At 41.2% G+C, this 14,494-nt stretch overlaps 1 protein-coding gene across 3 annotated transcripts in view; it reads right to left on the bottom strand.

Annotated features, from left to right (window-relative positions):
- POC1A (POC1 centriolar protein A) overlaps positions 1-14,494 on the bottom strand; it is a 57,588-nt gene that overhangs the window by 28,742 nt on the left and 14,352 nt on the right. For all 3 annotated transcript variants that reach the window (XM_086618806.1, XM_086618808.1, XM_086618807.1), the window contains 2 exons: positions 12,736-12,869; positions 2,993-3,061 (listed from right to left, as the gene is read on the bottom strand). In XM_086618806.1, the coding sequence (XP_086474932.1) occupies positions 2,993-3,061; positions 12,736-12,869 (203 nt within the window). The remainder of the gene's footprint in view (positions 1-2,992; positions 3,062-12,735; positions 12,870-14,494) is intronic.

Here is a 14,494-nt window from a genome sequence, read left to right as displayed (position 1 = left end):
CAACACATCAGAAAAGAGTCAGCAAACGCACACCAAAGCTTACCTAAGAAAGCTCTGCCATCAATTAAGAGTGTTAATTGTAAATAGGCTACTGAATACAGACATAGCATAACTGAGTTCTCAAGAGGTAACTGACCTAGGCCTTCCAACATTCTTTGTGTCAGGAACATCACGGAACTAGAGGTACCAAGAGAACTTCAAAGCAACATGCAGAATATACCATTAAAACCACAAATATGTTAAAATACCATACTTAGGCAACACAGCAGTTATCAACCACACCCCAAACAACTAGTCACTGGTTTATCATCAGATTCATTCATAGGAAAAGGACAGTTAGTACTTTGAGACTAGTGTTAGAAATCTTGAGCTAGTTTGTCAGCTAAATACCAAACTTAAATCTCACGTATAGGTTCCTCTCCATAATGCAGTATTTTTTCAGAAGAGAAAGAAGGCCTCTTACACATAAACCACTTCAACATATCAAGACCAAATCTATGGATTAAAATCCTTAGCAGTGGCTCTGAAGTCTAAACAAAGTTTAAGAGCAATCAATCAACTATTTCAGAAATCTGAAAGACACATATGAACCCAGGCAGCTCATCTTGGTTATCAGAAGCATCAGTGTTTATCATTTACTTACAAGTTTTCATCCCTGCTTCGCCTGAAATAAAAGGATTTTTCTTTTGTAGCTGCATAGTTAACCAACGAGACCATTCCTTTGTGTAACGGAAAAAAAGCAATGCTCTTTTACGGTATAGATTGTCTCTTCACAGCTAGCAAGGGTGCTATTACGACAAAGACGAGCACTGCTACCTAGTCTAACCTGGGGATTAAGAGCAATGCAACACAGCCCAGTGAAGACTGATGACAGAAAAATGGATACTTACTCAGACCACTCCCTTGGGTTGAAGTCTGCCCATGTCTTCAGCAGAGCAACTCACACTATGTTAGAACCAGCCTATATTCGCAGCACAGGGTGCAAATGACACCACCTGATTCCAGCAGGCTCATACAACAGCCTGTTTGCAGTTCAGTAGTTAAACGTGGGTTTTTTTAGACAGACTACATGTCTAAATTACCCCACAACAATAAAAATTACTGTTATTTCTCTTGGATCCAGAAAGCTAGTGTTCAGCAAGGTCCATTCTGCTGAAAAAGCTTCCTGTACATACACAACTAGCAATCCAAGACCAATGTTGGTTTTAATACATACATATATACATTGTATGTTAGAGCTCTTCCTCCATGCACGAAAGGAAGCACTGCCTGCGTTTTAAGATACAAATATAAGGAGAGAGGCAATTCCTTCAATGGGAGCTAAGAACAGGAAAGCCAACAGCCACCCTCACCGATACACTCAATTCAGACACACGTAAGGCTTGAGCTATGACGGAAAGGGCTGCCCAAAGAAGTCAGTATATGACCGTGTGCCATAAGTGCACCTTTACAAAGCACCTTTCTGGGGAGGCATTGCCATTCAATGTTTCAGTTTAACAATACCAGGTGATACTTTGAGGGGAAAAAACACCACCACAATGAACCTCATCTGCAATGAGCTTTACTTCATGTAAAGAAATCCCAACCATAGGAGACAGAGGCAACTGATAAAATCAAAGCCTTTTGAAAGAATCTACTTTACACAATGGAGAAATGTAGGCTAACACATGCTCTTAAGCTAAAATGGAAGTAAATAAAAAGTCAGCTTCTTGGCTATGCCTAGAAATTGAAGTCAAATAAAATTTCTTAAGTTTTCTTATATTTCTTTGCTATATAACTGCAACTTCCAGCTACATCAGGGCTTTTAAGGAACAGAGAAATAACAGCCAAAATGCCTATTTATTTCTTGTGTTAGATAAGCATTTCAAGAGCAAACCTTAATATAGTGACCCCAATATAATTTTATAAGACAAAAACCAGGATGCACCTCTTCAAAACAGTCTGTTTAAAGCCTTAAATAAAAAGTTGTCTTAAAAGAGACATGATGACAAGCTATGCCACATAACTAGGCAAATCTATAAAACACAGTTAAAATGCAGCAGCTCATGAAACTGCCATGAGCTACAACCCTAGGATTAGTTTCCTCCTCAATAGTATACAACTGAAAACATATATCCCATAAAGAACCCAGCAAATCATTTCAGCATGGTCTAGACACACCGGGTACATTTTGCTTTTCCCCACTGACAACAGAAAATAAAACCCAGCAGCTTTTAAATAAAAGTGAATCTGGATTATAACTCGGAACCAGAAGCTAAAGGAAGAGATTCTCCCTTCTGCCCTAAATGTTTCATTGACAAAAACCCTTTACCAGCAGTACGAGACACCCAGGCTCTCAATCCTAGTGCATACATCAAGGTCAACAGAGAAAAGTCCAGCTCTGACCCAAAAAGCTGTGCAACTGCAGCATTAGAACACCTTTGCACCAGGCTCCCATTAATAAAGAGACCTACAGCCCCTATTCATGTCCAATCAGACACAACCAATCACAACTGGTTGCAGTCACTGGAGATGGCTTAGTCCCAGCATTTCAAATAAGACTGAGATGACAGATCTGTGGCAGGAGGAGAGCACCAAGGAATATGAAATACAGAGCACTGTAGACCAGTGGGGCCTGGAAGAGTATTCAGAGGAAGCATCCCTGCCTGCTTGCCTTGTCCTTACGCTTGTGTCTCAGAACTAGATCAGGAGACAATCCATCAGCATAGCCTGTGATACTCAAGATACCTCAACACAGCCATTTGCACACCCACCTAACTTATTTCCCAGCAGCAGATGCCTCAAAGGCCTATAACAAGGGCTGTTTATAGGGTAACATTTCTTCTGTTGTACATACCCATTCCCAGACAATCCAGCTGGAATGCTTCCTCAGTAAGAAAAGTCTATGTTTAATATCTCTCACTATTTTTAATATTTCTTTTTGAAAGCAGTAAGATACCAAGAAAACAGTAACAACAAGGCTCAAAACTATCAATTTAAACTAGTCACATACCTGTTCATCAGATCCTCCAGAGGCAAACAGGTCTCCAGTTCTTGAAAACGCTACACAGGTAGCTGGCCCCTGCAAACAGATTTATAAAGATAGGTTTAAAAAAACAGAAAAGAAAACAAAGTGTTATAAAGCTCGATTCATTAGGGCTTTACCAGGTATTTCTCATTTGACATCACCAATCTAAAGGCAGAATTAAAAAAGCTCTTATCTGTCAGGTAAGTGGGCCATAATTAACATGCTAGGCTTTCTGGCAGTTACTTACCATTTCCGACATTTTGCCCCCAGTTTAAAATACCCACTATTTTGTGGCCATGGCACAATATCCATGGCATTAAGACAGGAAGAAACCAAGTTTTACAGCTTCAGGCTTTTCTTTGTTCCCTTTCAGTCATTCTCTCTTCTCTTTAGAATTAGAAATTTCTAAAACTCCTGTTCTTTCACTAAAAGCAGTGAAACTGTTGAGTTTTGTTAAACGCAGCCTTCAGTTAGCCACCTGACGGAAAGGTTTAAAGCAAAAAAGGAGGTTTAAACACACAGAGCAGCATCAAAAGGCCTACTGAGAAAGACTGTTGGATGTAAAATACTCTCACTACCAACAATTTTAAGCATTCACAAAATCATAAACCATGTCCCATAAAAATATGAGGTTTTTAAAACAAGTTTGACGGGCAATGAATCCACCTTTCATGCTTCAATTGTCAAGCCCTCAGAATCTATATTTTCCAAGCTCCTCTTCACACCATGAACACTAGAACCATGAAAGCAAAATGCACTAAGCCAAGATTTTCACACAATCATGGAACTCCAGGGGCCAGAACTTCAAACATGATCCAGAATCTTCAAGACACTGACACCACAAGACAGCAAATTTCATGGACCACTATGTGCACCAGATTCACTATGGAAAATGGTATCTTCTCTCCACATGCTTTCCCAACACCCTTTCTTTGAAAATACATAACTGCCACTAAAGGACAGCATAAAACACAAGACTCTGATAAAAATAGCCAACACGTAGGGCTACAGGCAAGAAGTGAAAGAATTAGTTCTATCATGAAGGAAAAGGTGAGGTGGAGTTAGTTTGGGCTTTTTTACAGTCATCACATGCTCTCCTATGTATTTCTCAGATATTCCATCAAACTGCTGCCTGCAGAAGACCTGAAACTTAAAGCTCCTGTTTACTCCACCATGACCTAACTTCAAAACATGCTTGATCTGCTATCAACCAAAGCAATAAATTTGCATCAAAATGCTTCTAACCTTGGCCAAATGAATTAAGTCAAGAAATCTGTACAAGCAGAATAACAATGCATAAGATTCAGTATTCAGAGCAGACTCCAATTACTCGTTTTATTTGAGACTTTGCAGACAAGAAGCTCACAAAGTTCTCAGCACAGGAGGAAGAAAGAGCCAAGGCCACCTGAGGAACGCTGGTAAAAAGGACAGGTCACTGGATGGCAGACAGAGCAGCATCAGCAGAATATACTTTTGTACATTAGCTTCTATTTACTGTATTCTGTAGCACTACCTAAAGTTTTCCAGGAGGCAGCTATTCTCTTTGGATACCAACCAGCAGGACAAAGTCAACACAGGGGGGACATTCAAAGGCATGAGAAACAAAACAGAATGACTGCTTCATATCCCACCACGTGGGGAGCACGTGGCCAAGCAACGCCAGAGGCTTCAAACCAAACTGGCGTCGCTCACCATTTTTAAGCTACAGCCTAATGATCTATGCAGGTTTGTGTTAGTCACCAGGTTATATGAAGAACAGAAGTCTGGCTTAAACTGCTCTTCTCTTCGTAGTTTTACAAAAGAGATGCCAGAGTTAGTGCATCCAGGATCATCTTCACACAGCACAGGCACTTGCACTTTCAAGAAGCCTTGTTCTTAAAACAACAGCCAGTTCTGAGAGACTTTAATGGTGCTGACTGCTAGAGCGCTGCTTGAGTAAAAAACACGTGTTTCACACCACGCATCTATTTTAATATGTTTTCAACCTTTCAGAAAGGAGGAGGCACACAGGAAGGATGAGGCAGGCACTCTGAGATGCAGTTAAACAGAGCTGGGAAATCATTACGTGTGTTTGAGTACAGGCACAACAGACAAACTGTTCTGCTTAGAATAAACAGCCGAGGAGCCAGATAGTAAAGTTTTATGTCAGCCACTAAACACATTATTTTCCAGCATGGGCAAAAGCTCAGGCTTAGTGCAGTCTGCAGTGGTCAGAGGCAGGAACGAGCATTTGCCGAGGCAGTCTATGGTCAAGTTTGCTGGGAAAGCAGCTGAACTAGTGACAGGCTGAAAAAAAAAAAACAACCAGAAAAGCCACAACCACCACCATCGGAAAACTCCACCACACAAATACACACCTCCTGACAGAAGCAGAGTTATTCTCTTTCAAGTAAGATCATGTATCTCAGAAGCCAAGTAAGAAGCTTCTCCTCTCCCTGTATCAAGTTGCAATGACTATTCTACTAAGAGTTCATGTCTTCCTAATGGGTATCACATGGAAGTCTGACATCCAGTTTGTTTCTAGTTTCCCTTCTTTCCCTCCTTCGCAGAAGTGAGCTCGTCATTTTAAGTCCTAAAGGCAGACAAATACTCAAAGACTGTATTTGGGATAAACACCCAACTCTCACTGCAACCTATGTCTCACAGTCCTGTGTGCTTTCAAATAAGCTGGCACGAGGTTATGCTGGCAAAACTAGAGTCTTGATGTGGTCACTCTCAGTGTGAAGAATTTTAGCTTCCTTAAAACACATTAAGGTATTCCCACACTATCATTTCACCTGCAGCGATTTCAAAACATTTTGAGGCCTTCTGATAGCAACACCTCACTCAAGAGATCTTGCCAGAACTGATCTAGCAGAAGCAATTTCCAAATGCATGCACAGTCATTAGTGCGACTAAGCTTGTCCAACTAACACAGCATTAAATAATGCAGATATTCCAAACCACAGACGGCACCATCAATCAGCTGAGACAAAGCGTGCTTCTGCCTTCTCCTCCCACCCACCTTCCCTGGCAGTTCAGCTCTCTGACCACTGTCAGGAATGGAGACTGTCTAAAAACACAAAAGCAAAAGACAAATAAGCAATAAGAAAGGGCAGAAACAAGTACCTAGCCAGAAAACTGCACAGTGGTGAATACTGCTCAAAGATAACAGTGCTGAGGATACAGAAGCTGCACTCTGACTGTAATAAACCAGTCCGGGTTGGGAGGGGAAAAAAAAAAAAAACAAAACCAAAAAAAACCCCACCAAACAACGTTCAAGACATTGCTTAAGACAAAATGTTCAAGAACAAGCACAAGTGAGGAATACTGGAGAGGAACAATTTTTCACAAAATGATTTTTATCAGTCTAAATATTTCAGTGTATTTAAACAAAATTTAGCACAATACAAATCACATCAAAACAGGCAGTGAACTGACTCCAAAGTTATGGCATTCTGAAGGGAAAGGAAAAAAAAAAGTTCAACAGAACGTATTCCTCCCAAAATAGAAACTGATATCAAAGACTGAATGTGCCTTTATAAATTGAAAGACGGGGAACAAACAAGTCTACAGACACAACATCCGCTACAGATTTGTTGACATAAGTGAAAAGTATTTTTGCTACATACACTTACAGCACTCTTCCTGGATATAACAGGTTTGCTATAGCAACATATAAATACTAGTTTGCCGAATACTCTCGCAATTTAATATAAACACACAAAACAAAAATAAAATACGCATGCAAGTGATTAGACCCAGCCTAACTCCCATTTGTTCCAGGTAAGCACGACAGAGATCCAACAGGTTTCTGAAACAGTCCTGGACAACAGGTATATGATTGAAGACTAAAGAATTCAGATCTTAAGATATTTTTTCCCCCCTTTAAACTTACTGTTTGCATTAAAAGTGTCAAAAGGCAGCATTTGCATATTCTTCTATACAAGTTGTAGGGAGAATTTTTAGCTTATTTCCCATGCAGAACTAGAACATCTATAATGCAGCCACCTTCTAAAGGACCACTTTATTCCCCTTTCTGTAGCAAGATACAAATGCCCTTCCATCAGTATTTCTCGAGGGTTCAGAAGTTCCAGTTATGCACCCTCATCGTGTTAGGTGCTGCACACAAGCTGCTAGCACCAGTCCTCAAATTCCTACAGCTTCTTGTCTTTGATTAAACAGCAAACTGCAGAAAGAAGGGACTGGACAACGAGATGCACCAAGTCAGCAGTAAGGAACGTTTCTATTTAGTCCTCAGCAGGTCAACAACATAAGGACTGTTGAGCTTTTGTGCATGTCAAAGTTTGAAATTATAATAACAGTTTTTGTGATACTGGGAGAGAGCTGCAGAAAGTTTGAGGGAAAGTACAGAAGAGAGCAAAGAGAGAGCAAAAAGTTATCCACTGGAAACGTTGAGTGGGAAGAACATTGTCACTAATCAATATTCGACTCAGCTCCTCTAGTGAAAGAGTATCAGGCTGGGTGGAGATAAGCCCCAGGAAGCCTTGAAATGGACAAATAGCTCGCACACTAGATGCGGTGAAGAAACTGGAATATCAAAAAAGGAACCCATACAGAAGGAATGACGACAGGATCAAACCTACTCCTTTGCAGCAGCATTCCCAATGAACAAGGTTTGGGCATGGTAGCCACGTATGGTAGCTGAAACACCAGGTGTCGTCCCACTTCTAGCTGCATGCGGAGGTAAGAAGGGTGAGGCACGGCATGCTACACCATCTAATTTACGTGCAGACTACGCCCAGAGACAGAGATTGTGCCTCCTCCTTGTTTTCCCACTTCCTACAGATTAAGGCTATTGATCATAAGGCCTTCACTGCCCCAGCAATTCACAGGTCGATCGGCATACACAAAACATTAAGTGCGGCCTTAGAAAGATGTTCAGAACTATTCTGGATGGCTTAACTGCGTTCACCACCTAGAGAGATGGGATCCGAAGCCAGGACACAGACTACAGCGCTGGACAAGTGACTGGCTGGATGCTAACAACATCAGTAACAATTGACACAGGGATGACAAGAGACAACAGGAATAGCATCCCTGAACACAAAGCTTTCGGAGGCGGAGCTAAAAATAGATCTCTCTGAAATAAATACTTAACAGAAAGGCCAAGAGTTTAGTTTGGGGAAATGGAAATATGCCTGGAGCAGTCAGTCATATCTACATGCAGATAGCAGACGAATGTGTACCATCTATAAATAATAAGCGGACAATCCCAGAGAAAGCCCTCTTGAACACGATTTCCTCCCCCACAGAACTGCTGGAGTACAGAAGACACACAATTTCAAGAACAGCAAGGCCAACACCAACAGTCAATTCGAGTCAAGAGGGGCCAGCCTTGCGAGCTTCAGCTAGGAACAGAGCTAACATTTTGGCTTCAGCGTAACAGCAGAAACAAGAGCCAGGCTGGAGAGGGTCCAGGAATAAACCAGAACAGAGTAGTTTAACGCACAGTCTGCACGATGAAAGGAGAGGCAAAGAGGAAGGTAGCTGGAGAGACAAGTGGGGTCAAGGATTCTTTTTTTTTTTCTTTTTAATCCTAGAAGAAACTAAAGCATACCAGAGAAGAGGCAGGTAAGAGTAAGGGAGGTTCCAAGAGCTGGAACAAGGCATATCTAGAGGATGCAAATAGTTGAATTAAAGGAGAGCTTCCTCTTCTGCTGCCTACAAAAGGAGATGCAGAAGTTGAAAGATACAGGCCAGTATATCCAGTCAAACTCTCTGGGAATAGATTAACTGGCACAAAGAGTAGAAGGAGGTAAGAGTGGTGACAAGGTCTGAGAAGTAAATCCAGCAGCAACCAGCACACTGGGATCCCAGGCATGGGATCATCAGTTCAAGACATAAAAGAGACAATAATAAACAGAGCAGCCACTGTCACTGTTGACAGTGCTTTCAACTGCCTCATGGCACATGAGAAAAGGGTAAGTCATACTTGGACAGACGGACATTGAAATGACAGAGGAGCAAAAGATGTAAAGAATAAGTGATCAAGACAATTAGGAAAACACCAAGAGCAGGTAAGAAACTTGATAAATGCATTTGAGTTTTAAAGAACATAAAGGGCCTGAGGCAAGATCCTAGATGTCACAAGTCTTTCACCTATCACTTGGCTTCGGCAGCAGAAAAAGCAGTGAAGAATGTTCAGTGAAGATCAATTCAAATTAACAGACCTTTTGGTAAGACAGGAGCACTGAGCCCGTATCTCAGGATGAATGACAAACTTACAGCAAGGAAGCCCACAGCTATGAAGACCTATTCAATCTCATCAGAAAAAGTGAAAGACAATAGCAGGATACTTAGCAGGAGAAGAAAGCTGAATTCAAAGACGATAGAGGCAGGAAGAAATACAAGGGGTAAGACAGGTAAAAAAGTTAGCACACACTTGCTTCACAATCTGGTACAGGATGCAGCACATATCCTGCAGAAGAAGCAGACAGGAAAATCCAAATCTTAGAAAGAGATAAGAGCTAGGGAAAAAAAAGCTATGAAAGTCATGGATGTTTGTTGACTTTTTGCAAACAAGACAGACACCCAAAAGACAATGTGGAGAGGAAAAAGGGTGTCAGTACAGGTACTGCACATTGGCAAATCAAGAGATGCAGGACAGAGCTGAGTATTGTGCCCAAGTGGGGATGGAGTGGAAAGCTATAGGGACTGTGGAAAGAATCCACATCTCCACTGGTAAGAACAAGAAAAATGTTTAGATTTTCCTAGAAACTGCACAATGAGGGTGATAACACAAAGCAGAGAAAGGAAGAGGGAAAGGCAACTGAGGAGAAAAGCACAGGAGACAGAGATGGCAATGGCAACAGCAACAAGGGATGTTTTCATGCAGAATACCTCTGAGAAGAAGTCACAAGATTCTCAGCCCACCGAGCTTCGAAAAATTCCTGGTTTAGTACATAGAGCAAGACTGTCATGCCTGCATCTTCCTTCAACAGGGAGTAAGGGCTAGAGCTGACACAAGGAAAATTTATACTGGCACCTTATAATTGAACCTTCAGTAGCTTTTTAACTCCTGAAAGTTTCAGTATTAAAAAAAACAAAACAAAACCCGAAGAATAGAGCACTCCTATTTCCTTTTAATACTCCAAAATGCTAATTTAAAGTCAGTTGCTTGTTGTTTGCAACACACCCTGGCCTCCTTTTGTTTGTCCAGCTCCGTGCAGCCCTGAGGTGTCCTCACACCCTTCAAAGAAGACCAGGCCTGCATGGATGTTTAATGCCACCTAGGCAGACCCGGCAGCAGACAGTAAAGGAGCACACTTGTTTCCTGTCCACGTGCTCAGATCTTGCTCTTTAGTCGGCCAGCAAAGCAGAGAGCACTTATGCCACCCAGGTAGGTAGGATGTAGCTACTTCATTGTTCAAGTCAAGGTTGCTTGGAGAATCATACTTTGCATTTTCTGCCTTTGTATTTATAAACATAACTATGCAGATGTTTTATAAATATTTACTGCGAACTTCCATTCCGCTAAGGAAGTCAGTCTGGAAATGCTCGAATCAAACCAGCCCAAAGGGCAGACAAGCACTGTGTACATACCTGCTCTCCTCCAGCAACTCTCCGGAGGTGACTTACAGCCCCCAAAACATTCTGTTCCTTGATGATGATTCAGTACCAGAGGTGGACCTACATACCAAGCTGGTGTCTCATCTACATGGAATTAAGCAAGAGCACTTCACAGTTTGAAGCACTCCAGATCTAAAATATGCAGCACAGCACAGAATGATATTTCACAGCTGCAAGATGTCAGCTCCAAGCTGCAAACTCCTGCCTCTAACAATCCTTCTGCTACAAGGGGGCCAGCTACATTACAATTAAAGACAGCAATGTAAACTTGGCAATCCTCCCTAGGTAAACTATGGCTAATCAGCTGCTAACAAATTCCTGGCAGTCCAGCAGTTGCGTCAAAGTATGTCTACAGAACCTTAAGGTTTTTTTCCGTCAAGTGTCCACTTGCATGCAGCCTTCCCAGAACCACGTAACAGCAGTCAGCTGTCAGAGCAGGAACAAAGTCTCAACCAGCATATTCACCCACACAAAGTCACAACTCAAGAATGTCTTCAGAACAGGCTGTTCATTTGGTGACTAACATATAGCCCTCACTTAAAAAGGCAAATCTACTTAATGACCAAAAAAATCCACACCCACTTCATTTTTGGACACTTGGGAGACACTGGAAGAAATCATAGTGAGAAAAAGGGGGGGGGGGGGGGGGAAAGCAGCCCTCAGTATTAAGTAGCCCGGGTTTATCTGTGAGCAGAGCAGGCTAGAGGAGCAGCCAGTGCAGGAATCTACCTCAGCAGCTTCTGATGAAAGCAGGGCCTGTTGTCACTGCCAGTTGCTTTGGATTCTCAAAGCTAACTTTTTTTTTGTGCCACTGCACAAGGTGAGGAGTAGTCTACAGCGCAGTGGGGAGGAAAATGGAAAGCAGGCTCAGCCTCCTACTAAACAATAACCAGGCACATCCCTTCCTGAGGGAAGAATGCAAGGTGTAAAGATTCACTGTTCGTCCACACTTATCCTTTTCCAGAAAGCTACTTCCCAAGAACTCACTGGGCAAACAAAGACAAATACAAAACCAAAATGCATTTGTTATCTTTCCCCCATTCTTTTCAGCATTTGAACCCTTTAGTCAGTTTTAATCAGATCTTTCCATGAAGTAGAGCTTTAAGTATGAGGTTGTCCTACTTTTCCATTAATATTACAAAAAAGGAGAAAAGTTAATTAATACACAGCAAAAGTGAAGTTACAGAACGAAGTGGACCTTCTTAGACATCAGACAAGCTAGTCACTAAACGAAGCCGCAAGAAGCCAGAATTCTCGGTTTTGCAGCTTACACAGTGACCATTATTGCCCAGAGCCATCCCCATCACCCCCCAACAGCTTCAGGCTGTGATTTTCTCCAGCTAGTTTTGATGCTTTAAGACTCAGCCCCAATTTTAACAGAGACACAAGTGAGTGAAGAATTTGTTCTCTTTGTCCCTTTGGAAAGGGTACCTTTAAAGTTGGCCTGCTTTTTCCATGCCTTTGAGCCTCAATCAGGATGGACAATGAAATTAGTCTATTTATTTTCATTTAACATTTAAAAAGAGAGCTCCAAGCATTCATATAATTAACCTTACAAACAACACATCCAGCAGCACAATACTAAGAGGCCAATCAGTTAAACTTAACCAACTAGCAGCATTTATCACCTTCAATTATTTAATTCAGTCCATTAACAAAATGGAAACATGTTTCCAAATCACATCCCAAAATATGTTTCCTCTATTTTACCATTACCGTCCTTAAGTCTCCTGTCAGGCGAATAGCATTTATCTTCACAACACCTATGTCAAGGGGGCAAGTGTTATTTGCACCACTCTGGAGAGGGAGGGAGACAGAGCTGTGGTACAGAGAGTGCACGACAGACCCAAGATCAGAGTCTAGGGCGCAGCTCCAACTGTGCCCCTTAAGTCTTTTAGACTTCTATCCTCAAAACTGGAGCTCCCCTTCTGTCTGGCTTTCTCACCCTCCACATTCCTGCCTTACCTCCTTCCCTCCCCATAGGCTTTCGCTTTAAAACAGTGATGACCTCAAAGATTAGTAGCAGTACTGTCATCATAACTTTATGCAAGAAAGTTTTTGAAATACTTTTGGCCATGAAGAATGAAAGACTCAAGCATAGATTTGCCCAGTTTGTTATGGATTTGTACATTACAGTATAAAAGGCTTTGCCTCACCTGGTGACCGTGAAGAGTATATAGAAGTCTTCCTTCTAGCAAGTCCAGAATTTTAAGAGTTGAATCATTGGAAGCAGTAACCAGATAGTTTCCAGAGGGGTGAAAGGAAAGACTGTTTACCACAGCACTGTGCACTAAGGATGGAAAAAACGTATATAATCGTCACTGAGACCAGTTTACATAAGCCCAAGGCAAAAGAATAAAATAAAGTACAAACACATGCCAATTTTCTGTTATAAAGTTTAACAGGAAAATTATCATGGGGGAAACATTCCACAAAACCCCTTCAAAGCACTGGAGAACAAGGGCAGTATTCAATTCTTGTAAAAATAGGCAATACTCTACTGAAAAGAAAAAGGAAGCTTTGCCAATTATTCTGGGAGATTTAAGGCTACAAAAGCTTCCAGTGTAGCCCCAAAATGTAACTATATGCACAAGTGAGCTATACGATTCCAAGAGAGCTGGATATTGACATCTTTTACTACCGTGGAGCTGCTGTTCTCACTCCCAAGTCAGTGTAGAGTAAAATCTATATGCGAGCACGCTAAGGAGAAGACTTAAATTACAATGAAAAATAAGCTCAAAGTTGGCATTGCGCAGGTCTTTTGGTTTACTACCCAACTCTAACCAAGACTGGGTTTACGAGAAACTAGGAAAGAGGAATCAGCAACTTGAAAACAGTCCAGTATCAGCATTATTTCTTCAAACATCCAATTTGTCTCACCAAAAAATTAAAACAAGCATGAATAGACAAACTATCAAGAGCGTAAACTTCCAATAAAGCAATCCTTCCTGCATGAAGATGAAGCCTAAGAGTTATTCTGAAAACAGCTAAAGAAAATGCTAGGAAAAAAGTCAAACTACACTTAAGTTCACCATAACATTAAACACCTACCCTAATGTAGGGCTTTTTTTCCCCCTCCTCAAACAAAACAGGCTATTGAACAGATTTATTTATGAGAACATGCAGTACTTTACATTTGCACACCTTCCTGAGCATATGTGACATTACAGAACATTAAGACTACGCTTGAAGAGGGTTTTAACTATCCAATTATTCTTAATTATACTATGTGCCCTCCAAATGTTCTGGTATCTCAAACCTACTACTACATCCCCCCAGCTAAATTTAAATTCCCTTGAGAGTCTACTGCGCATTTCAAATTCAAACTGCCTGTTAAAAAAAACCCTCAAAATACAATTTTAAAGACACTGAATTTTTTTGCAGATGTGGATTTGAAGCAGAAATCTGAAATAACCTTGCTCAATCGTAAAAAAGAATGCATCTACTTTTTTGAACTCTCAGGAACACTAGATACCTCACCTTAAGTTCTGAGAACATAACTCCTCTTGACTTGGACTATTAAAAAACACAGAAGAGAACCTTAACTCAACACAGGTAACTTCTAAACAGTTATTCCTGTTGGTGTATACTGCCTCTATCACACAGCTACATCTTCCTCTACCCTGTAGAGCTACACCCAGCCCTGTATTGCACTATGTATTAAAGGAGAAAAAGTCTACATGGAGTTTTTCCTCCTGAGAGAGTGCTAAATACATTTGTCCTCTGAAAATTCTATTCCAAGTGATTCGTAATATTCCTCATCCCGTTAGTGTCTACAGTCAGATAAAGGCAAACATATTTTGTCAACTAAGGCAAGTCCTAAAAGGAATCACACCAGAAATAGATGAAGTTAATGATACATCTGCCAAGTCCCAGATAGTGAGCAAAGTATTTCCAGCTTCACCAAAAAAATTT

Source organism: Tauraco erythrolophus, chromosome 12 (assembly GCF_009769465.1).
Source record: "Tauraco erythrolophus isolate bTauEry1 chromosome 12, bTauEry1.pri, whole genome shotgun sequence".
NCBI lineage: Eukaryota > Metazoa > Chordata > Aves > Musophagiformes > Musophagidae > Tauraco > Tauraco erythrolophus.
Note: the sequence above shows the minus strand (reverse complement) of the source record. Positions and strands in the feature narration are given on the sequence as shown.